This window comes from Tachypleus tridentatus, chromosome 6 (assembly GCF_004210375.1).
Source record: "Tachypleus tridentatus isolate NWPU-2018 chromosome 6, ASM421037v1, whole genome shotgun sequence".
NCBI classification, from domain to species: Eukaryota; Metazoa; Arthropoda; class Merostomata; order Xiphosura; family Limulidae; genus Tachypleus; species Tachypleus tridentatus.
The window spans coordinates 20,432,535-20,459,091 of record NC_134830.1 but is presented as its reverse complement, the minus strand read 5'-3'; the positions used below and the strand labels follow the sequence as shown (position 1 = coordinate 20,459,091).

Here is a 26,557-nt window from a genome sequence, read left to right as displayed (position 1 = left end):
AAAAACCATTAAAGTGTGTTTGATCTTAGCAGTAAATACTCATTGAGGCAGATGAGAGACAAAACATTATTCAGAACATAATTTTCATTGGATAAGTGTAACAGCATGGATTTATGTAGTAGAGCTCTTAAGACATCCAGAGTGTTGTTGCTCAAAATATCTTTACTTCACTAGACTTATATATCAGTTAAGTTTGAGAAAATCCAAGAAACTCTGATATATAAAACTTCCAAAACAAATACTCTCCTCTTTGCACAGAATAGTTTCCCTTGAGTTCACATGATCTGCAAGAGATTTGCAAGCCTCTAGCCCTGTGAAAACTTACACCATAATCTCTCACGAAACAACATAAATGCACACTACTGCATGATAATATAATCATGCAACAGAATCCTCCACCAGTAAGAGTGTGACACATGTCCATGCAAAGGCACTCATGAATTCCATTCTTTTCCTCTGTACTGTTGTAAACAAATGTCTTTTTCAATTTTCACTTAATTGAGTTTATTATATTCAATGTAAATTAACAGTTTAATGTAAATGCTTCCAATGCTGTTATAAGGGAAGAATATTATTACACAGAACAAATCGTTGTCATTTCTGGTGGAATTTTTTTATTTTTTGGAAGATTTAATGGCCATCTTCATTTGTGGAGAGGAGTTCATTATACTCCTGTCTCTTTCACTCCTACTCTCATTATTTTGAGCCTGAATCTAAAGATGAATTTGAACACTAGGAACTAATATACCTAATTAATTCACCCTCTGACTTTCTTCATCTTATTTCTGAGATACTTAGTTATTTCTCTTGATCCATTGTTTTTTGTTTCCTTTTATTCACTTTTTACATAAACCATATCATCATTATTTTGTTGCATTTCCTCTCTTTCTTGTTACCTCTATATATGCTATTTCCTTCCATGTTCAACTTTGCACCTGCAGTTTGTACCTTGTCTTCTCCACCTAACTGGCTCTTATGTTCTCTATTTATATTTCCCATTCTTAGACTCCCAGTCTTTGAAGTCATTTTGTTAGTTTGATGGTCAGTTTTGTTATTTATTGTTTCCCTTTTTAAGTCCTCATTTTCCTCATCTTTATGACTTTCTTAATAACCTTCCTCAGTGCCTATCCTCCCTTCTCCATATGTTGAAAGCTCTTCTTGATTCCTGTGATATCTCCTTTCTATATTTTTGCTTTTATGGGCCATTCCACTTATATTGCAATTTCTTCTCTTACTTGGTTCCTCTTTTGTTGGATATAGAAGCTACTCGTATCATCCACCTTCTCTGTTCAAGTGCTCACTGTGAGATTAGGTGTTCTGCAAGTTCACTTGAGATTTTCTCATGATACTTATATATATATATATATTACTGTTCATCTCTAATCCACCCTGTAACACTTTATAGACTATCAAGGAAAAAAAAAAACAGCACTAATGCAGTGTTTCTGTCTAATTGTTTGGCTGGTGCTTACCAACTTTAAAAGTTAGGGTTTCTAACACATTGTTTTCATTAAAAGATCTTTCTGAGCAGAAGGAACAATGGGGATCTGGGCACATTCTCTAGGTCTCCTCAACATGATTTCCCCCAACCAGTTCCTACCTGTTGGGGTGGTGGACTAAAGAGAATCCTCACTTATTGGGACTTATCCGTAGGGGCTAGAACAAGTAGTTCCTTTACAGTGAAAAGTGAGGCTAGATTGGCACTGGAATGTAGAGCAGGTCACCTCACACAACTGTACTGATTGTAAAACTCACTAAACTCCTTTTATATATCCACCTTAGAAAACCTCCTCTTGCAGCCAAAGTTCAACAACAACAACCCCACTTTATCAGCTGGTATATATAGCAGGTAAAGAGACTAATGGATGACTGTTCATGTATATAATACAGTGCCCTCTTTCCTCAGCTAGCATGTGACATGTCGGGACTGACAGTAGAGTTGAGATGGCAACACCGTATACACCAATGATGTATCACTTGGATACCCTGTGCCCACAGAAGACAAAGAGCAAAGGGCCTGTAATGACTGATAAAGTCAAGTAGAAGTTTATAAAATATCCATATGAACATGATTCTATACATTGTTCTTCTCACACAGCTGCTTGGGGTCTGAAGTGTTTAATTGTAGAGGAGGTGAAGATAGTGCCTTTCTCCCACAGCTGGTCAAGTCTACCAGTAGAGGAGATGAGTACACAAGATATGGCCCTAATGAGCTACAACCTCACTACATATATATAAGTGTGTGTATGTTTTCTAAAAACAAAGGCACATTGGGCTGTCTGCTGTGTCCACTGAAGGGAATCGAAACCCTGATTTTAGTATTATGAATCACAGACTTACTGCTGGGGAACACACTTATTATCTGTGTGACAACTTGCATATGAGTACTTGAATGGTTGTGTACCTATTCCACCCATCTTTGCAATATGATTATGGCTTTTCTGTCTCTTCTATTCTCACACGTGGGTAAGAAATACACCCTGGTTAAGACGAGATGAGATTTATCACGAGTATGTCCTCATGTGGAACCCTTTCCATTGGGTCTGATATACTCCATGAGCTTTCTCTTTGGATGATTGAAAGGATCTCTTCTAGGTAACCTTTGCATTGGCCTCTCCACCAGTTCAACATGGGATTCTAGCTATTGTGTGTGTGGAGATGAAAATTGATTTTAGAATTCAACATTTTCTTTATCTCAAACTGTATTTCTGATAGACACTTACTTTTCACACACTCCCACCCATCCTCTGCACTTTACGATATCAATTTCTTTGTTGCCTCATCATATAGTTTGGACTCATGAGTGTGAATCTAGAGGAAAGCATGGTTACATGTAACTTGATGGAGGGTTTTGCTGCATTTTTTCATCATCATGCAGTGATGCAAATTCACATGGTTTCCCCTGAAATTAAGTGGGAGTTTTCACAAGCCTGTTGGCTTTTAAATCTCTGGCAGGACATGCAAGTTCAAAAGAAAAGAAGCTATTTTATGTGCAGAATTGAGTATTTGTCAGAAATACATCTTCAAGTAAGGAAAATATTAACCAAACTCACTGATTTGACCCATAATAGTCTGATAAAAATATTTAACAATGCACTTTTAATGCACCAGGAGGCTACAGCAGAAGCACTTGGCAAAAATAAAATTGTACATATCCAGATGGATGTATCATGTAAAACATTGAAGCATAATATTTTCTACACCTAATGGTTACATTGGGAAACTTTGAAGAAGAAACACTTTTATTATTAAATGTCTTAAACAAAATGTATCATAAATATACTAAGATTCTTAAGTAATAACGGTACAAAAATTGGTGAAATCAAAATAATTTACTGAAGGAACGTTGTAGGAAGTATGGAAAATATAACTTGTAAATAACATAAATTTATGTCAAAATAATTTTTATCTGTTGATCATGAGGAACTTATTTTTATCTTGGGTTTGTAACAAGAGAAGTATTTTTGGAGGTGTAGCTAACATTGATAGCTTATGAAGGAAATTATTGCTTTTTCAGCTTCAGAAGCAATGCTAATATTAATTTTTAAAAATGCTTTGAATATCATTGATTTAGTTCAAAGGGCATTGTTGCAGTTAAATAGAAAACTTTAAAACACTGTTTTTGAACTTAAAGTATTCAAGAATTAAACATCTATATAAAATGAATTGATATAATATTTCATATTTTGCTATCAGACCACTTTCTTTAGATAAAATTTAAGTTTCAAAACAAAAAAGACATGGTAGCAGAGTATAAAGGTTTATTTTCTTTTGTTAACAGGATCTATTGTAATCTCTGCATATGCTCCATGTCCTGATATTACTGCCATTGTGACACCAGATCTTAAATGTCCAGATGGATGTGGTAAGGGTTTTAAACAACAGTTGAAAATTAGTCAAAAAAATCTTCTATAAATATATAATTATAAGTGGAATTATTTTCATTCTTACAGAATTAAACTTTTCCAGTTAATGCATAAAAGAATCACCTAACTTCTTTCAAACTGGGTAAAATCTTGTTAAGATATTGAAAATAATTTCTCCAATTGCAGTTTTTATTTTACGTTCCTCGAACACAGTGTTTTTATTGTCCAGCCTTCCAAACTTTGTCTCAAATGAACATGTGTTTTTAAAGTGTGGTTGAAATGATACCAGTTTCAATAAATGATAGAGCCACATCAAACTAAAAACAGTACTCAGAAAATCAGTAGGTAGAACTTTATGGTTTACAAATATTGGTTAATTAGTCTAACTTTCACCAAAATGTACTGTTACTTTTGCTTTTGAGACTGTCAACTATCTATTATTTGGTTGTCATTGCATATGTTCTGGCTGGAGAGAACATGTATCTAATGAATATACAGTCTATTAAGAAATAAAACAAAGTAAAATTTAGTTTAATGTTTGTTTCTACAGTGTTTTTAATTATGTGGATTTTATAATTTTTGTATACATTGAACAGATTTGGAGTAAATTAAGTGAGTTTGATATTTTTATTTTTTCTGTGAACTCTCAAGGCTACTGATAAACTAGAAGAAGCTTGTCTTTGTTAAGCCTATTTTAGAATATTTTGGCACGTGTCATATTGCCATTGTTCTATATGTTGTTATTGATGTTTGACTTGGAAGTCAATGTACATGTTTTTTACACTTTTTAATACATATGTACTTTATTTTAAAATGTCGACTTCCTAAAAGTGAAACTTTGTATATGTTTGTGTGTCGAATAGATAAGAAATTATTAATATGTATCAATATTACTAAATTTCTTAATTTAAAAAATAACATCAATAATATACCTCTTACATGGGTTACTCATAAGATGTTGAAATTCTTACAAAGCTTCTCAGACTTTTAACTGTGTTGTTTAGAGGATTTTAGCTTCAGTAGGCTGTACATACATTTTTATTGTTTGATTTAAAATCTGATAATCTTGCTTTGGAGTCTTGCAAATAGTGTATGTCATTTTATGGTCTTGTCTTTGGAACTTGGTAATCATGACTTTTTAGTCTATAGATCTTGCTTCTATAACCACGCATGATCTTAAGTTATATAAACTTATTTTGTAGGTTATTGGATGGTTGTGTAGATTCGTTTTTGGTTTTTGTTTTGTTTTGTTTGTTTTAATTATATGCTTAGGAAGGTGTTATAATTGAGCCTTAATCATTCCTAAGTATCATAATCGAAATCAGCTAACTAAAAATAAATGAAGTAAGGCCTTGTGTTGTCTATCAGATTGGATTTATAAATCTCATTAAGAAGTTCATTCATGAAACATCTAGTAGTGTGAAGAAAAGTGACAATCATGTTATGTAGTGTTTTGTCCTCTGTTCTAACAGTTTAAAATGAGCACACTTAGATGAATATCAATAGTCATTAACAGAGATTATGAAGCTGTTACAAAATAAATTCAGATGCTGACAACAACAAAAATGTTATTGTCATGCATGTTTTATAAAATTATCTCTACTATGTTCTAATTAATTTTGTCTGTGTAATGATACATTCTGGAATATTGGCTAACCACAATCACATTCAGGAATGTTGCTGAACTGAATAATACCACATCCTGGGATGTTGACTTACCAAGTGGCCCACCACATCTCATAAGTGTATATTCATGCTTAAAATAATCCATTCATTTATGCATTTTCTTATTTAGTTTTACAATGAGCAATAGTTTGTGAAATAATTGTTACTGTAGAAATAACATATTTTTTTCATAAAATCAAATTATTTTAATATTTACAATGCACACAAATTTATCCCCAGGAAACTTCAAAATCTTGGTTTATAATGAAGTGGTTTCAAGGTATTTTAAGCTCAGTAAATGCTTTATGTACTAGGACATCTTGTATACATCAATTTGTCCAGAAGAAATGGTCGACTGGGAGGAACAGCTTTGGCACAGTGTTTCAATCAACTAGGAGAAGAAGTTGCAGATTTGGAAAGTCCACAGCTGCTAAAAGATGGTTTTTCTGTCACGCAAGACCTCATCAAAGGTAATTTAGTTGCATATTTATAACCATGTTTTAGACTTGTAATACATTTATTTTTAGATATGGTCAATACTTTATAAGCATGTTATGATCTTAAGAATAATTAATAATGGAGAACATGCCAATATTAGGATGTTGTATGGAAATACTTTAAGATTTTTCACCTTAATATTGAAAGTGTGCCCATATAAAACCTGATATTATATAACTTTTACCAGAAAAGCTGCTTAAACTCTGAAATAATAAATACAATTAATAACAAGTTGTCTTAATTATGAGTAACAGGCAAACTACTAAAAGCTTCTATGACCATTCTGCTCTAAGTCATCATTTGATACCCTTGCTTCTAGCAATGTTTTTCATTCTTAACCAAAGAACATTGATGATGTTGGGCCTTCTTATTGATGTTACCAAGCACCAAAGGAGAATTATCACACTGTCATAGTTTAGTACTTACATTAAGCAAATTGACAGATTTTGACTCATTAAATTACTGGTTTAATTGTGGGCTCAGTGAACAGAAGTAATCATTGTGTTTGACGATGCCTGAGTTTACATAGACTTGTATTTGCAAAACATTATATATACACATATATTTCTCTTTGTAATGTATGCACATTATTCATTTGGCTCTGAATAACTTTTGAGCACAACCAAGTTCAATAGATGAATTTTTTAACTCCTTAAACTTGAGTGGACACTGACAGCATCTATCCAAAAATCCCAATTTTTCATATTCAACAGTTACATCAAATGTTTACTCAAAAATGATTTACATGGGCATCCATGATGCTGAAGGGAAAACAAAATTAAGAAAATTAGAATTCTGTAAGGTATGGTGATAATTACTAGGAAATCATGAAAATAATTCCAGGTTTAAAGAGTTGAGGATAAAAGATTATTTTTCTCTAATTTTATATATAGTGTCAGACAATAAACTAGTTCTGAGATAGGGTTAAAAAAATAAATCAATAATTTTAGATTAAAATTTAATTATCAATTTTCATGCAAGGCATTTTGAGTGAAAAAAAAACAAACGTTAATTTGGTTGTTTTACCTTTAACTACTACTATATTGTACATTGCTGAAAATATGTATTTACTAATCTGTAATGACGAGAAAACCCACTTGTAGAGAAAAATATATATGTAAAAAGGCTGGCATGGGTAGAGAAAGCCCTATATAGAGGAGTGAACAATGTTTCGACCTTCTTCGATGACAATGACTGAAGAAGGCCGAAATGTTGTTCGCTCCTCTTCATAAAAATTTTCTCAATCCATACCAGCCATTTTTACATATACATATGTATTCACTAATCAACAAAATTTTATAATGTGATAATTTTCAGTCAAAACACCTCTTACATTGTGAGAGCATAAGTTTAGGCATAAGGAATATGAATTTAAATTTGTCACTATGCAAAATATACTTAAAGCTAAGGAAAGCTACCAAAAGAGTGAAATATATTGTCAGCTTGATATTTTCCATCTATTATACACCACTTTACAGATATGATGCAAGTCTGGTAAAGTACAGGTGTATACAAGAATATATTACAATACCCGAGTTTGATATGGTACTTCCCTACTTTTACAAGATTAAATATTGTTTATTTCTGCCCCCTATATGCTTCCTTTATCTTTATGCATGCATCACTTGATTCCATCATGTTTCTCACCTGCAGGAGCATAGTATACTCCAAAAGTGGATGTTTTATTCCTTGCTCCTATTTCTTATGACCCACATCCTTCCTTACTAAATGAACATTCTTCCCAACTCTCATAGGCTTTTCCTCCCTTCCCCTGACATTCAGGCCCATGATAAACAATTTGCCCCAGTTAATCAGTGGTGTTAGCATGCCTCATTCTTTATGGTTTGCAAATTAGTCTGTCCTCATGTATCATTGCAAAAACTATCCTTATCTCAACCAACAACTGTTTTACCTATTTGGTGGTTGGCCCTGAATCTCCTATCAGTTTAACCCATGCCCAGTTTTATCACTTGCATCTTACCCTCACAATTTTTTTGTATTTTTCTACTATTCATCTCCTATCTGAGGTTCTTTACAGGAATCCTGAGAGATTTTCCAGGGACATTTTCTCCCTCCTTGCTTCCATGTTGGTTGATTTGTTGTATTTGGCTCTGGCATTCAATATATGTTTTTTCTGTTGTTGGGACCTTCTGGATTTGGATGCTGTCTTACTGAGGGTCCATATTATCTACACCTCATCTCCAGGATTTACGAATGGCCTTATTTTTATGGCAAATCATTTTTGAAACAATCTCAAAGTTGTTGGAATCTCAGGTGATATTGGTCTAACAACAGTTTATCTTTCCCATCTGGTGTGGCTCCTGTTATGGTACTGTGTCCTTACCTTCCAATCCTTACTTGCCTCACCTTCTCGAAGTGCTACAGGTCATCATTTTTGTCGATGACATACGTCATGTTGCCAACAATACAGTTGACTACCCGGTGGGCTCTTGTTCAGTAGGGGCTTGACTTGTGGCCTTTCTCCATCACTGGCACCCCGTTTCTGATGTTTTCTTGGAAGGATTCAAGATTCCGTTTCTTGCCCCAGCTTCCTTGGCTTCTGTACCCATTTCCTTCCCTCCTTCTTGGAATCCTGTTGTTTATCAGTGTCTGTCAGAGGCAGTTCAAGAACTTCTCATTCAAAAGGCATCAAACCTGTTCCCTATTGACCACTGGGTTTTTATCCCTACTATTTATTGTTCCCGTGAAAAGTGGGTAATGGAGGCCTGTCATTGATTTGTCCCACCACAATTACTTTGTTCACCTTCCCTGTTTTACCATGGAGTTCTCTCTCACCACCCAGTGGACATTTTCTGCAGGTTTATGGATGACTAAGGTGGATGTCATCAATGCTTAGTTGCATATTCTCATCACAACCATTATAAGGTGGTGTAGCAGTTTCAAGCCTGCTTTTTAACTTTGTTTTGTGTCATATTGTCAGGGCTTTTGTTCTTCATTTTCATGCCCTGGGGCTGCATTTTCATTATTATATAGACAACTGTCTTCTTCTGGACCATTCTGAACTGGGGTTGGATAGTCATACTTTTCAGCTCCTCCAAATGGTTGCTTGGATGGGCTTGTTAATCATATTAGAGAGGTACAATCTCTATCCTGCCCAATATGTTGTTAATTTGGGCATCTTTTTCAACACTTGCCTCAGTCAGGCCTAACCTTCAACTTTCTACCATGGAATTCTTAGTTAACCATGCCCTGTCCTCTCCCTCACTTTCTGCACATTAGGTTCAGTTACTTTTAGGCATGTGGTCTTTTGTGACACGACTGGTCCCCCTTGGTCATACAAATATGTATTCCCTATAGTGAAATCTACATGATCAATGAAATCTTGCTCAAGATCCCTTAGCTGCTCCTATTACGCTTTCTCCTTTCCTAATGGATGATCTGCTTTGGTGGTTGGACACGACTTGTACATTGGCACTTTCTACTTCTTGACCAAATTTATATCTATTTATGGACACAGCCCTTCAGGGCTGGAGTTCATGGGTTAATCACCAATTAGTACCAGGTCATTGGTCTGTTTGTGAACAGTTCTTGCATATCAACATCCTTGAGCTTCTAACCATCCATTTGTCTTCAGATCACTTTCTCCTTCTAACTAGACATTGTCTGGTGAAGATTCTATTCAACAGTTCAAAGCTAGCACATGGTTAATATCCCTCTGTTTTCATATGTTGGAACTACTCTATTGGCTCTACAAAGACTTCTATGTCTGGTGCACGCTCTTCAATGCCATATTGCCAGAAGTCTTCCTTCTTCAATTCCTGTTCCTGACTCTTTATTTCATAGCAGTTTTTTTCATCAAGAGATCTTTCCCCTTTTACTCTCACAAGTTGGGTTTGTAGTTTGATTCAGTTGGCTTATTCCTCATTTTCCACTTCCCACAAAATTTGTTCAGAGTAACATCTCATCAAATTTGACACTTCACCTATTCTCTTACTTTTCATCTTCACTAAAAATTGGAGGAATTCCTGCAATTGGGTATATGGATCACACCTAACACATTCATCTCCCATTATTAACATGAAAGTGTGGTTTTAGCCTCCTTGGGTTTTCATCTTCCATCTGTGACTATTCTTCAAGCTTCAGTGTGAGTGTAAGACTGGGTAAGTCTGTATTAATGCTTTTTTTATTATTTTGGGGATCTTCCTTCCTCATTTCATTACATGCATCCAGCTGTCTGATGAGTAGTGTCTGGCTAAGTATTCTAGAATTCAAATTCTTCACTATACAGTCAAGATGACTCTTGCTTTGCATTTCATGGCTTTGCAATGCTTGCTATTGAGATGGGGTGTTTCACAAGATTGTTAAAGGTGAATAACTTTGCAGTGTTGCTACATAAACTTGCCCATTTTGAACTGTACCACCCATGGACTTTCACAGGTAAAACAGAAGGGATAATTTCTCATCTCTGACATACCTTGATTGAATAAATCAGGATGGTTTGTTTTTCAGAGTAGGGTTTTATGATCACCCATAGTATTGTCTCAGGTGAACTGTAGGAATCTTTATCAGTTTTAAGCTGCTAGGGTGGTTGACTGTGGAAGCACCCTGCTGAATGTGTTTGCCAAAAAAACAAAAAACAATACTGTTCAATGCAGAGTAGTGTGGTGGTGTTATGCTGGTGTAGACGATGTGTGGATTTTGTTGCCTTGCAGCTGGGCTTTGGATTTATAGTGAACAAATCAACATAAGCCCTTACTCAGGTTCAAGGTTATCAACCTTCCTGTCTCAGTTGTGCTCCTTGTGTGTTGTGGGTCACAGTGGGAGTAAGGAAATTTGTTCCAGTTCTTTCCTTTTGCCATCCCTCGTGTGCCTTTGCGAGAAGACATTATTGCTTATTGAATGATTCCAATCAGTTTCCCTGTTGGAGGAGTAGATTTTGTTTACATAACTATCCTTTTGACACCAAAAGTCAGGTTCCCAGATCGAGATATTCCTCAAATAATATGTATGTCATACCTGAGATTGGAGGAGTGGTTCTAGATATCCTTTGTTCCAAGGGGTTTGAGGGAAAGATGATATGATCCTCATTCTACCCATGCATGGATGTTGGTTCCCAGCCCCATGGGTTTTGGACTTAGTAGACTTACTAAGTATGGTCCACTGGACTCTAGTCATTCTATACTGTAGGGCTCATCCTCTGTTTATCCACTTTTCTGCTTCAGGGGATTGACATGTGTATACCTATCTAAAGGTTCAGATACTTATCCTTCTTCAATTGTATTCCACTTGGATGTGAACCTATCCTTTTCTGCCCATTTTATCCACTGTTTATGGATGGGCAAAGAGTATACCTGGTCATGAGTGGTGTGGTTCCCCTCTTCAGATCTTTCAGTCTGACTCTCATTATAGAGTTATCTTTTGGACATTTTTTTTTTTTTTGGGAGGGGGAGTGTTTGTTCCTTTCTCCTCCTAGTCTGTATGGAATTCTAGCTAATCTTATGAGAGGAGGAAAGTACCATATCAGAAGTTATAATTTCCTATGTATTTTTGATACTTTCCCTCCCTGCTCACATTTCCCATTCTTCCTCCCCATCTTCTGCAAAACTTCAAAATGATAGTTTGGTAGATGTGCATAGAGGGAGTTACATATGTCATGGGAGTATATAATGCTCCTGTTGGTATAGAGATGGTACATGATGATTTACATCAGAGGCACATTGGAATCACTTGTTTCCAATAGTGGGAGGGGTAGTGTAAGGCTTGCTGCATGTGTAAAGAAGTTTGCATATAGGGAACAGCAGTGAATGAGAATAGCTGAGAATGGAAGCACCTATCAGAATTATGTTTTAAATATAGGAAAATTATAACTTTTATTTTTTCTTGTGAAATATTGCCTTCTTGTGCATTTTATATTTTTAGGCTTCTCTTTCTGACTGTTTTTCATATAGACATTTTTAATTAATGAGCAATTTATGGTGTTTGTAAGTTTATCCTAGAAATTTCAGCATACAAGTCTAGAAAATTTCTATGTCCAAGTAGGTTTATTATTCAATTATCATCTATATTAAAAGGTATGTGTGCATGTAAAGAAGTTTTTTGTAGTAGTTTAAAAATTTATACAGTTTTGCAACTCTATTTTCAGATGCTGTGCTTACAGCAGGCCATGATGTTAGTGATGGGGGACTTATCACATGCTTGTTAGAGATGGCCTTTGCTGGCAACTGTGGTATTAAGGTAGATATCAAGAATATTTCTGTGTCACCAGTTTCTCTCTTGTTTGGAGAAGAAGTTGGTTGGATAATAGAAACTCGATACTCAGATCTAAGTTATGTTCTTGAAGCTTACCAGTCAAAGGGCATTCCTTGTCAAGTAATTGGTCAGTCACAAGGTTTTGGACCAGAATCTGAGGTGAGTCTTCAAGTTTACTGAGAAAGCAGAGACTGCTTGTGCACATGTTTTGTTAAAATTAACTTCTTGCACAAGGCTGAAAATGCTAGTGAGCTTCTGTACCTAAAAATGAAACTTTCACCACATGTGTTCAAACATATACTAACTCCTTTTTTCGTTTTTTTCAATTTTAAAATGATATATTGACTGTAGAAATCATAAAAATCACTTACAAACTTTCATGGACTTAGCTTTAATAGACATTATATAATTTTAATACATATTTATTGCCTGCATCTCAGTTCAAATCCCTGTCACACCAAACCTGCTCACCCTTTTAGCTGTGGGGGTGTTAAAATGTGACGGTCAATCCCACTGTTTGTTGGTAAAAGAGTAGCTCAAGAGTTGGTGGTTGGTGGTGATGACTAGCTCCTTTCCTTTAGTCTTACACTCCTAAATTAAGGACGGTTAGTGCAGATAGCCCTCGAGAAATTCAAAAAAACAATACAAACTGATTACAGAAGAAACATTTCAACTGATGATAGATATTAAATTTTATTCACCATGTTACGTATTTGATATAATTTATATTGATTACACGAATACAAGTAATCTAATAGTTTTGTGTCCCACACTTGTTAAAAAAGATGAATAAGAATGTACAAGAGCAGAGAATAAAAATCACTCCTAAACATTTACAAACTTGCATCAAAGACAATCTGATAATTTCAGACTGAGGAGAGATATGCAAAAATATGTAACAAAGTAAATTTTTATTAGCAAGAGTTATCAATTTATGCAAAATTTAACAAAGAACTGGCCGTAACCCAAAACAACCAATTTATAAGATGGATTCTAGTCATCTGTGTATTATCCACTTTGTGTTGTAAAATTCGGTGAGAAAATTTAATACTTATTGGAAAACCAAATGGATAATGACTGATTCATTTTTTTCAGATGTAATTATGAAGAAAATAAAAAATGGATAAATAAATACATATTTACAGGCTGAAATTTATTCAATAAAGTACATTTAATCACAGATGTTTGCAATTAGTTTGGAGTTTTTTTGAAGTTTTTTATGTATCATATTATTCCAATTATAATTTATAGCATAATCACTTTTAGATTCCTAAGAGAGTTGTCTGTCTGTGAAAGACTTTATCGTTTAATGGCTGTTCACTATTTTCACTCTCTGTCCTTGAACATCTTTCTCTATGCATGTCATGGTTTAAGTGAGTTACATTCAAAATCTAATCAAAATACTGTCTTTTAATGATTTATCAATGAAAATATTATAAAATATTACCAATAGTATATATATTTTAAGTTCTTATTTTTATAAGGCAATATTAAAATCTAGAATTTCCCCGAGTGTGACATTTTCTCTCTAGGCATCTCCTCTTTTCTAATTTATTTACCATCTTTCTAAGGAGTACAATATTTAATGTAAAGTACTTTCTATAATATTGTCATCACTTTGGCAAAGCACAATTTTTATAGACTTCAATTCTATTTGAAAGAGAAAGTTAGACCCATATTGCCACGCCCACCTGTCACATCCTCTTTTTGAGAAGTTGCCAGTAGTTTTCTCTAACATTCAATACTATATTATTTATAACCAGCAGAAAGCCTAGGTATCTGTTAAATAATGTATTATATTAAATTGTTATCTGTAAAGAGTATTTTCAATTTTGCTTTCAGTTCAAGGCTTTATGAGAATCATTTTATGTTTCTCAAGGTTAGGTTAGGAAAAACAAATAATAATATCATAAAATATTTTCACGAGGTATATTCCTGAACAGCTCTTATGTAGTGTAATTCAATAGCCTAACATGAGCTTACGTATTCAGCAAGTCATTTACAACTTTTAATGGAACAAGTAATAATTAAAAAGGGTTAAAAGGGCAGTAAAACAAAATTTAAGTATAATTAGATATATACTGTTTGAAGCTATTTAAGACTACAAATGTAGTTTCATATTACAATTTGAAATTATTCTAGGAAGAAAAAATGGTAATTTAAATACATTTCGAATTTACTTCAAATTGACCAATTTTATATAAAGTCAGGGTAGAAAAATAACAGATAAAAGATAGTTTTACTAAAAAGATTCAAAACATATTTAGAAGGTTTTAGTGATTACACACATAAAATTTGAGATTTTTTAAAACAAAACATTTTTTAATCGTAACTTAGCACTCAAACTAGTAGAGTAAAAAGAAGTGCTATACATATTTTTCAAATAATTATCTAGTAAAGATACTTCATTTGAAATCTGATTTTTGTGTGCAAAATAGTTCTAGTGTTTACTAAAAGTCTACCAAAGTCTTTGTGAAGATACACAAAGTGTACTAAACTTTATAGTATGGAAACTATAACAACTACAAAAGTGGTTATGAGGTCGGTTGATTCAACCAACTTTGTTGTGGGAGAAGTAAAAGATGTCATTGTTACTTGTAATGTTGTCCCCTCTTTCATTACATTTTATTAACGAGAGGCAAACTTAATAGATTCATGATGGTTCTTAATCTTGCAGGTGTCATTTTCTGTGAATGGAATTCAAATATTTCAAGACGAGATGACATTGCTTCGAGATATTTGGGAAGAAACCAGTTTTCATTTGGAGCTGAGGCAGACAAACCCAGACTGTGTGAATCAAGAGAAGACTGGGTTAGCTACAAGAACCTGCCCACCATATAAAAAAACTTTTGAACCTGTTCAAAGAAAACCATACCAAAGTTAGTAAAACTAATCATTATATTTAAGTTTTATTTGCTTTGGTTAAGTGACCATGAATATCTTAGCTAACGAATTGATGGAATTTAAAGCTGAATTTACTGCTTATACTTTTAAGGCTTACTTAACAAGTGTAAAATTTTCATGTCTGAGTGTTCTTACCCCATATTTTGTAAGAACTGAATTTAAATATTTTGAAACACAGAAATGAAATCCAAATTTGGTCAAATGAATTATAAAATTTCAATGAGATGTTGAAAGATCTTATATTTGTTATTTTGGAAAGCTTTCTTGTCATAATAAACAATTACTGAACTGAAACAAAAGGAAATTGTGTTGTTGATTTAAAATGCAAAATTATAGTTTTAGAAACTAAAACACACAATAACAATGCCAGGCTTTTTTTTAGAACGTCAAAAAACAACAAAAGCAACTATAAGTTTATCCAAAGTTTACAAAGTATAAAAGTTGTTAAACTTGGGTAGAACCTAGCTTATCTAGAAAATACAACAGTAAAGGCATAAGTAGAAATTCTGAGAGAGAAAATGAAACTTACCCTTAATTTCAACAATAGTGTAAGCTTATTATTACCTTTCTTAAATATAATCTATCAACTCATTGTGAAAATATTATATTGTGTCATCTAAAATGTGGAAAGTAATACCATGCATGTGATTGGCTATTAAAAAGCAAGTATGAACTTATATAAAATCATCATACACAGTGATAAGAAATATCAAGTATTATATTTTGTCAAACCTTGTCTATATCTTATCAAAAAGTGAGTGTAATGTAACCTGGAATTCATAAATATAGTGTCAAACTTATCTAGACATTACAAAAAGAGGTTCAGCATATTAGAATGCTTAATTGTCAATCAGCGTTGTCTCTTTAGTGTGTACGCTTCTTGTCACCTTCAGTGAGAACTTTTGAAGAATCTGATATATAACTAAATCACATTCACTGAGAATATAAACATATATGAATAATTTTTTCACTACAAAATTCAATGTGTTCTTATGTGTTTCTCTAACTTTCTTTTGTTAAAACTGCACATCTTGAATTACATATAGAAGATTTAAAATAATTAGTTGGATGTTTTTAATTATGAAGATTTGTCTTTATACTTGGATAACTGGAGTATTCTATCTTAATGTTTACAAATCACTTTTAAAAGTAGTATATACATAATTCTGAAAAAATAGCTTGCATACATTATTTTTTTACATTTATTATGTGTTTGCCTATATGTGTCAATATTATTGACACTGTTTTGGAACATTCAGTGTTATTTATTTTAGTGCAATCCCTTTAGTCTTTGACTTCTAAATTAGGGGTAACTAATGCAGACAAGTCTTCATGCAGCTTTGCACAAATTTTATAACAAACAAACTGTATAAAATTTACTGTAGTTCAAAAATTACCATATTTTCAATAATAGTTTTTAGTTTATTAAATTGAAAAAGGATCCTATGAACTTGCAGAAGTATGCATTAACCCTTTCACTATGGGCTTGGTATAATACACATGATTTCATCTGCATATTTGCACGTGTTAAGTATTTGCACTATAACTTTTGATACAGCATGTGTATCTTCAAAAACTTTGGTAGATTTTTAGTAAATATTATGAGCGTTTTGTATAAAAAAAATAGGTTTTTAGTGAAATACTTTTCTAAAGGTTTCATTGTGAAAATATTGAGTCTGTTTCATTACTAGTCTGGGTGAAAAGTTATTTCATGTTATGATTGAAAAAAAAACAAACTATTCTTCTTTCCCCAAAACCTCAGATATTATTTGCATAATATCTAAAACCTCCCTAAATACATCTCAAATGTTTGTTTTCAGTAAGACTACATTTCATGTTATTTTCAATATTCTTATGTGGGGTCTGTCACATTACCAACCTCATAAATATAATGATAAAATTACAAAATAAATATAAATTATGTGTTTTTTGTGCTAGAATAACTGCATATTATAATGTGAAAATAAAAATGTTTAATCTAAGTAGCTTAAGTCTTATAACACTGTATATTTATTCTTTTTATTATATTGATCTTCCTCTTGTGCCAAGTTAACATAACTTGCAATGATGCAGTGCATGTGCACTCACGTTATGTATCCAGTAATATGAAACTGACCTTTAGTTTTTCCTGTCGTGGCTGTACGTTAGTGGACTAGTATTTTGTAATATACAGTCACATTTCAATTATGCATTATATATGTAGATCATTACTATTTAGAAATAAATTTTAAACTTATTTGTCTTAAAATATAGAACATAAAACAAGAAGTAAAGCAAACAATTATCTCTTTTCACTATGACTTTTGTACTCAGTTGCTGCTGAATTTTGTACATGGAAGATATAAAAAAAATTTTTTTTTTAGGTTGAATAACCAAGAAATCTTAAATAACTTACACTGATTCCATAGAATTCCACTATAATTTATTTAGCTTAATAACTGAGATGTATTTAGATTTTAAAAACATATGAAACTTTGAGTAGACCAAAGACACAACATACCTCATTGAAATCTTGGATTGAATGATTAAAATAGCTAAGAAAACCACTCTTGGGACATTCCAAACTTGATTGGTTATTCACATGTTGTATATTGAAGAAAATGTACATAAGGGACCATTTCCAAAAATGGAAAGAGGTGAATGGAGCCACTGTGTGTGATTCAGTAAATAAACCATATCTCAGAAAAATAGAAATAATGAGGTTCTTGTTGTACATATAGCTTAATAATTTATGTAATTTGAGTTTCTAATTTGCACAAAACTATAGACTTAGTATTTTGATATCACAAATATTAATTTTAGACAGTGTTGTATTCAACATACCATGTAGCTCACTAAAATGTGTATTTAGATGTGTAATTTTAATTTTTACTTTTGGATTAAGAAATTAACTTGTATTTTATATTAAAGTTTGAATTATCGTTAATATTTTGACTCCAAACACACTGACATAAATTCATAAAATAGTAAAATTTTGAATCCAAGTCAACAAACAAGATGGCATGGCCTGTGACCTGTGACCCATCATAACAGTGTTAAACCAAAGAAAGTAATTATTAACACAAAAATATTTAAAGATTAGACCATCAGACATTTTTTATGGAATTTTCATAAAGGGCATAAAGAATATTGTTTGGTTAGATTAAGTTTCTAGTATAGAAGCATACAATCATGTATTGGTTGGTTTCTGTGTTAAGTGTTTAGAAAAATAGACATTATTATATATTTTGACAAAATATAAAGTTATAATTTGTTAAGAATGTTTAAGTTTCTGTCTGACATTATTTTAAACTAATGTTCCTCTAGAAGAGACTACACAAGTAATGTTTTAGATGAAGGTGTTATATGGTTTTCACTATATAGTTTTCAGGGAATATGGAGATTTCACTTCAAGGAATCTCATTTTTTATCTAACCACATTATATTTGTGATCAAACTGATGAAGTTGCAATGAAACCAAAGCTAGCACCATCACTTGCTAATTTGTTCCTTTACCGTTATGTATATATAATGGTTGGAGAATCATCTATCAGTTTTCAAGTTTTTATACTATTCAAGGCTTCTTGGTGATACTTTTGTCGTCTTCAATGATTATTAACGTACTGAACAGTTTTTATATCTTAATAATAGACATAAAAATATAAAATTTATAGTAAGGTGTGAAGAACATTTTGTTGATATTTAATGTTAACAGCAGGTTTGTTGTAAGAAAACGTTTTCTTAACAGTTTTATACCGTGTGTTATTCTTATCATAAGAATCTAGTAGATATTAAAATGTTCTTCAATAAAAATAATTTCCCAAGTAATATGGTTAATAATATGATATATAGTTGTGCAGGTAAAACAAAAATATTTTAAATGAATAAAACCAAGTGGTCCAAAATAGACAGCATCTATAAAATTACCATATACAGTTAAATGTGTTAAATGTAAATGTACTCGTGTATGCTCTTTTATAGAACTTGTCAACAAACGTACTTAAGAGTAGTTTTTAAACCTTAAAATAGAATACAACATATTTTAAGGTATAACAATAAAATTTCATAGTTAAGAACATCATCCAATGTAGTATACAAATTTAAATCTCGTATGTGTAGTTCTAGATGTATACGTTCAACTGCTGGATGGGTAGAAAAGTACATAATGGAGCATTCAGTGGTGAACAACAAATTGAGCAAACATGATCATTTATTTCTTGAATATAATTTCGCTGCACATTTCATCTAGGAAGTTTACATTTAAAAAATACATTTGTGATTTCCAAATCAAAGCCAGATCTGAATGAATAAAGTTAACAGTTAACTAGTTCGTGCACGTGTAGAAATAATTTAACCCTATCACTACCCTTCAAAGTAGAATTATAAATTCCTATAAAGATTACATGAACAATTTCAACTTTATTGAGAACTTTCCTGTAAAAGAATTTATACTGAATCCCAAACAGATCTCAGAGTTTATGTGGAATCTGTTATAAAGCAAGTATAAGATTTCACAAAACCTCAATAGCAATGAGCGTATATGGAATATTAAGTGAAACTATTATTCTTTTACAGAACCTATCAAAAAGAGTAAACTTTTATCTTCAATCTGTAATGACAGTGTTAAAGATATGCAGGATAATACTTTTGAGTATTTGTAGTTTAAACTGTTACACAGGCATAAACTACTGTGAAACTTGCAAAACAGTTGTTAAGTTTGTTCTGATACATGCAACATGTTCAGTTTACCCAACACTTGTTATAAAGAAAGTATGAACTTATTATTAACCTGAAGACAATACAAAATCTGTATAAGTTTGAGCTTTCTTTTGGAATCTACAAAACAGTATTGAGTTGTTCATTGTCTGTGAAAAGCAAATACAAAATCTGACATGAAAGTAGCGTTCATCTCACTTAATTTGTCAAGAAGCGAGTATTTTCTTCTCTAAAATCGGCATGAAACTTTTCAAGGATCTGTTTAAAAAGTATATAAAACTATCAAAAGTAGTTTAGTTTTATATATATTTTCTTCATTATATTAAGAGCTGATTTGAAGTTTATTGGTAATGTGTGTAAACTTAATGAGCCTACTGAACTAACAGTACTTCAGCTGTTTGGAGTTTGTGTCACAATAACAGATTAATTTCTTATTGTATTTTAGTAACATCAAATCCTCAAGTAGCAGTTATTCGGGAAGAAGGTACTAATGGAGATCGTGAGATGGTAGCAGCCCTATATATGGTTGGATTTGATGTGTGGGACGTAACTATGACAGACCTACTAAGAGGGGATATCTCTCTAAACAAGTTTCGTGGGTTGGTTTTTCCAGGTGGTTTTAGCTTTGCAGATGTTCTTGGTTCAGCTAAAGGTAGATTTTATTGAATTTAAATTAGCTCAAAGTTTGATTAGAATTACACATGATTTGAGAGTTTAGTTTTCTATAAAAATCAAATTTCTACAAATAACATAAAGTTATTATTTCTTCATTAAAAAAATCAAAAACTAGAATGCTTAAGATATCTATATTGAGCCAGTGAAATTGTAGTATGTGACTTTTTGTTGGTAATACTTATGTGTTTTGTATTATTATATTAATTAATGTTTTCGTTTTCTGTTTTGAATAATACATTTTTTGTTTATATAGCAGTGCTTTTGGTTTTTTCTCAACAGGATGGGCAGGAAGCCTTATATTTCATAAGGAGCTTAACAGCCAATTTACAGCTTTTTACAACCAGTGTGATACTTTTAGCCTTGGAGTCTGTAATGGCTGCCAGTTGATGGCTTGGCTGGGATGGATTAGTCCAACTAAGGATGGCAAGTTTTTATGATTCTATCTAATGCTTTTTACCATGAGTGTATAAGAGAAAGCACTGTAGTAATTTATTTTAGTTAAAATTGTTAAATATGCCACAAGTTTGAAGTTAAATCTATTTTTTGTATATAAATTTTGATGTTATGTTAGAAGTAAGAGTCTTGAGGGAAATAAAGCAGTGAAGCTAATTTTGTTAGATATAACAGAGAAGTTGTTAGAAATTTCAATTAGGGATTTAATAATTTTATTAAGAACTAATTTTTTACATGTTCAACCAGTTCAACCTCCAAATTCTGAAATCATTTCTTTTTTAGTTCCTTTCACACTGTCAACAATCATGTGACTCAAAGCAGTGCACTCTCCTATATTGTATGTGACATATTTCACATACAATAAGAAATCTTTATAACCTATACTTTCTGTCTTATGCATTCTGTGTTAAACATGTGAAATTACGTGAGAGTTCCCTTCAAGACGTCTTTTTTGCTTTGGAGGTGACTGCTTCACTTTATGATGTCATGTCTTTGAAGTCATGCTCACAGGTGACACTCCAGTGAATCATTGTTCCTTCTTTGCCTCTGGCCTTTGACCCATTGTTAGGCAATAAAACTGTTTCTTTCTTCTCTCAGATGTATCCATTTTTTGTTGATTTCAGAATTTATTGCAGAGGGATCTTCATTTCTTCCTCATAATGCAGATCCTTATCTTTTTAGAGATGCTATTCTCATTAGGTGGATACTGTTTGGAATTGCATCACTCTATTTCTCAGTCTCTTCACAGAGCAATAGTTCACATCTATGTGTAAGCACTTTGAGCCATTCATTATGCTTTTTTTGAGTTTCTGCTGTTTCTATACATACATACATATATATATATATACAAACACACACATGCACCACCATTTTTTGTTTGTTGTGGCTTACATCAAAAGTCAGGGCAGTACTTTTTCTTTACGTGTTCCCTTGGCTCTGCTACGATTTCACAACTTTGGCATTCATTTGGCTTCAGTGTGGATATTTTGGCTTTCAGTATTTAGAGGAAAGTCTACATGGTTTGAACTGTACATTTCAAAATAAAAGTAGATTTCAAACAGGTACCTTCTCCCTATGAAAAACATTCCTACCAACCTTCTCGCATCTGGTGATATGTGGTTTTTCACTTAAAAACTATAACTTGCTTTTTATAGCTTTGGCTTTTTTGTTTCAATACTTTTTGTAGTGTTAAAACTTTCTATGTTAGCTAGTTTAGGGAAGTATGTATCAATCCCTAAATCAAATCATTGATAAAATGAAAAAAAAAACAAAATCAACATGTTTTTTGAACTTTATTAGCTTTAGTCCTGCATACCAGCAATATCAAGTGTGAGATGCACGTATACCCAATTTGATTTTATTACTTATTAGGATCTCCAACTTCCCTCAAATCTAACCGTATGTCTAAATTAATACATTGTCCATTTCATATATATGGAACAAGAATCTTTGGTATACCAGGTAGAAGAGTTCCATGAAAGAATTAGAATGATAAGATTCATCACTTTTTGTATGCTTGTCTAGAAATGTCACTTACTTACTTACTTAGAATAACATTCATTGAAATAGTGAAATTTTGTTTCACCCCATAAACATATATATGGAGGTTTATGTAGCTTTATAAGTACAATAAGATTTAGTTTTGCTCAGCCAATACTGTGAAATAGTCATTGTTAATGTGCAGACATTTTAAAGGTGGTATAAATTTCCAAGTTTTATGGTTATTGTTTTGCTTTGTCGTGATCCCTACTCTTAAGTACTACCATATTTAAAGATACTTACTGTAGAAAAACATTTTTTCTAAGCTCCCAAAATGTTTTATCAAACATAATCTAGTTTGAGAACGTTTAATGACAATATTAAATTCAACAAGTTTCCCATGTCTAATGTTTGTAGTATTTCAGAAATAAACTAATAACTACTTTAAAAACGCCTACATCTGTTTTAAGAAACTCATCAGTATGTGACTTTGTGCAGAAAATGGAAAAACTGTTGGAGGAACTCTTCTGACTCATAATCTCTCAGAGAGGTTTGAGTCCCGTTTTGTAACTGTTCGAATTGAGGAAAGCTCAAGTATCATGCTTAAAGGAATGGAAGGTTCTGTGTTGGGGGTGTGGGTTGCTCATGGTGAAGGTATGTTTATAGTTTCACTGGAAAGACGTAAAAATAAATTAAGTTTATCAGTTTCACAAATCAAGTTTCATCAGTGGTTTAAAGTTAAATTGTTTATTTTTAGAAATTTTCTTTTATTGGTAGTTTACAAGATTGATAAGAAAAAAAAAGGAATTATTTGTAACTGAAAGTTCTGTTTGTTTAATTAGTATTAAATATTCGATATATAAATGATTCAAAATCTGTTTTGAACCTTAGTAGTGATATCCAAACGTTAATTTTAAATTAATCATTTTTTATGGTAAATGAACCAGAGATATATAAAAAAATATTTTCAGTGATTGTTTCTTTTAGTTTCAATGTGATGAGGTTATTTTGTTATTTTATTCAATTTCCCTCAACTTCTGTAGAAATTTCCTTGGAAGTTTGTTGTAAAAACAGCAAACAGGGTTAAGACACTACAATACCTAATAAATTGGAAAATGTTTCAGTGAGCTTTTTCCTAAAGAAGGCAAAATTACAAACCATCTGAGATGTATCTTATAGAAATGTAACACAATTTAGGATAGTGTAACAGAATAATTGTGTATCTTTCTTGTGTAAAGTGATGTTCAGAATTTTGCTGAAATAGCTAGAGTGTAATAAAACAACACATCAATTATTCAAAACCATGTGGCTTGACATGGTCAGGTGGTTAAGGCACTTGACTTGTAATCTGAGGGTCACGGGTTTGAATTCCCATCACACCAAACATGTTCCTCCTTTCAGCCATGAGGGTGTTATAATGTGTGGTTAATCCCACTATTCATTGGTTAAAGAGTAGTTTAAGAGTTAGCAGTAGATGGTGATGACTAGCTGCCTTCCCTCTGGCCTCACACTGCTAAATTAGGGACGGCTAGTGCAGATAACCCTCTGTGTAGCTTTGTGCAAAATTCAGAATAAAACTAACCAAAACCATGTGTAAGAACACTCAATTCTACAATGTTTTATATATTCAGTCATATGCAAAATACCACTATTTTATGATAAAAGTTAGGTTTACTTATAGGACGATTCATCTTTAAAGAAGATGGCATCTCTGCTGATGTAGAAGCTAATAATTTAGTTGCTGTGAGATACGTAGATGATCATGGACAACCAACAACACAGTATCCACTAAACCCCAATGGAAGTGAAAGAGGGATAGCTGGACTGTGTTCTCAGGATGGTCGTCATCTTGTCATGATGCCCCATCCTGAGCGTTGTATCTTTCCTTGGCAATGGGCCTGGATGCCAGAAGATTGGAAGAACATTAAAGTTTCTCCATGGTTAAGAATGTTTCAGAATGCTTTTGACTGGTGTGTGGATAATTGAATCGTTTGAGTAGTTTACAAATTTGTTAAGTGTTTATGTATAATACTGTTAGTTTCACACCTTATTATTTTTTAATTTTGTCACTTTTTGAACAAACTGTGTATTGACATGCAATATGGATTAATATGGATATTGTATGTAGTTTCTGTGTAATTTTTATCTATTATTCATCTGCTACCTCATAAAAATAAATACTTGAAGATTGATTGTTAGATGGTGTCTGTAGTATTTTCACTTCACAATCAATTACTTTTTTATATATTTTTTTAAAATTACCAAAAATATCCAAATTACCACATTATAAGTGGATTAATAATTCTAATTCTAGAACACTTTCAAAATAACTGATTATTTAGGTTTTCATCAGGGAAGTGTTTTTCATATCTTGTTTACTGGAAGTTATTTGTTTATATTTTGAGTAACCAAATTAGTGTTTATCTATCAGCAACAGAAAGTCATTTACTTGGGAGAAGTGGTAATCTTATGGCTTAAAGTGCTTGGTATAATATTTATAGCCTAGGTAATGAACAACACAAAATAATTACACAGCACTACCATATGCTACACTGTTTCAGCTGCAGAAGTAATTATTGAGTTCACTAAACTTTAGCATTAAATACTGATTTAATCATCTACATTCTTAAAATATGAACGCAGTTTCTTATGTACTCATTTAAAATAAAATGAATGAAAAACAGTTCTTATGTTTTGATAATGTGGATGGACTGACAAGTTCTTATGTTTTGATAATGTAGATGAACTGTACAGTTCTTATGTTTTGATAATGTAGATGAACTGTACAGTTCTTATGTTTTGATAATGTAGATGAACTGTACAGTTCTTATGTTTTGATAATGTAGATGAACTGTACAGTTTTTATGTTTTGATAATGTAGATGAACTGTACAGTTCTTATGTTTTGATAATGTAGATGAACTGTACAGTTTTTATGTTTTGATAATGTAGATGAACTGTACAGTTCTTATGTTTTGATAATGTAGATGAACTGTACAGTTTTTATGTTTTGATAATGTAGATGAACTGTACAGTTCTTATGTTTTGATAATGTGAATGAACTGTACTGTCAGAAAGGCACCACCTAAGTTAAATGAAATTAAGCATTATATTATTTTAATATATAAATTAAACTTGTGTGTTAAGATGAATCGGTAACACTTTTGTTCTGTTGTTAATTTGTGATGATCTTGATAGGTTTGGTTTTCATATGGATTCACAAAATTTTCATCTTATGCACATTTGAACAAGTATCTAATGGATCTGTATTGTTTTTAGGTGTGCTAATTGTATTCTCCTCAAAAATGACATTCATCACAAATGTTTACCTTAAATATACACTGAGATAAATACTTAAACATTCAATTCTCTTAAAGCTCCTATTAAAACTTAGGCAGACTGAGGATAGATATTTAATATAACAACAACTATGATTTTCTGCATATCCCTCTCAAATATAATGTGCACTGTAATTTTCATTAACAGGTAGTTGAATTTGCTTAATCACCATAAATAATAGTCACTGACTTTTGCAATAGTACAATCAAAGTAACTCTTTGATGTTGGATGACAAGTTTGTTGGAGTAATTACATTTTTGCATTTGCAGTTAGCAACTAAACATTGTCAGAATGTCAAGAGTATCTGTGAACTTGCTAAAAGCGAGTTTGTCTCAACACTTGCCATGTTTGCAATCATGACCAACAAATAAACATTCTCAAAAATTCATTTACAACTGATATTCATTGGTTATGATCCTCTGCAACAGCTTGCTATGATGCAGTACATGAAGTTTGTTCTGAAACATTTTCTTCCTATGTGATGAGGTCTTTTTAGTACAATCTGCCCTTTGTTCTCTGTGGGGGATTGACCCCTGAATTTTAGTACTGTAACTCGTTAACCCCTAACTTATCATTGACCCCCTGTTGTCACAGTTAGGGTGCTCGATTTGTAACCTGAATGTTATGGGTTCAAATCTCCGTCACACTAAATATGCTTGACCTTTCAGCTATGGGGCCATTATAATGTAACAGTCAATCCCACCATTCATTGGTGAAAGAGTAATGGATAGTAATGACTAGCTGTCTTCCCTCTTGTCTTATACTGCTAACTTA

At 32.3% G+C, this 26,557-nt stretch overlaps 1 protein-coding gene across 8 annotated transcripts in view; it reads left to right on the top strand.

Moving 5' to 3' along the window:
• Window positions 1-24,643, top strand: part of Pfas (phosphoribosylformylglycinamidine synthase) — a 94,071-nt gene extending 69,428 nt beyond the window's left edge. For all 8 annotated transcript variants that reach the window (XM_076503650.1, XM_076503651.1, XM_076503649.1 and 5 more), the window contains 8 exons: window positions 3,782-3,865; window positions 5,846-6,001; window positions 12,133-12,398; window positions 14,917-15,118; window positions 20,284-20,490; window positions 20,793-20,936; window positions 22,944-23,099; window positions 24,127-24,643. In XM_076503650.1, coding sequence (XP_076359765.1) covers window positions 3,782-3,865; window positions 5,846-6,001; window positions 12,133-12,398; window positions 14,917-15,118; window positions 20,284-20,490; window positions 20,793-20,936; window positions 22,944-23,099; window positions 24,127-24,431 — 1,520 coding nt within the window. In that variant the 3' untranslated portion in view covers window positions 24,432-24,643. The remainder of the gene's footprint in view (window positions 1-3,781; window positions 3,866-5,845; window positions 6,002-12,132; window positions 12,399-14,916; window positions 15,119-20,283; window positions 20,491-20,792; window positions 20,937-22,943; window positions 23,100-24,126) is intronic.
• The last annotated feature ends 1,914 nt before the right edge of the window (window positions 24,644-26,557 follow it).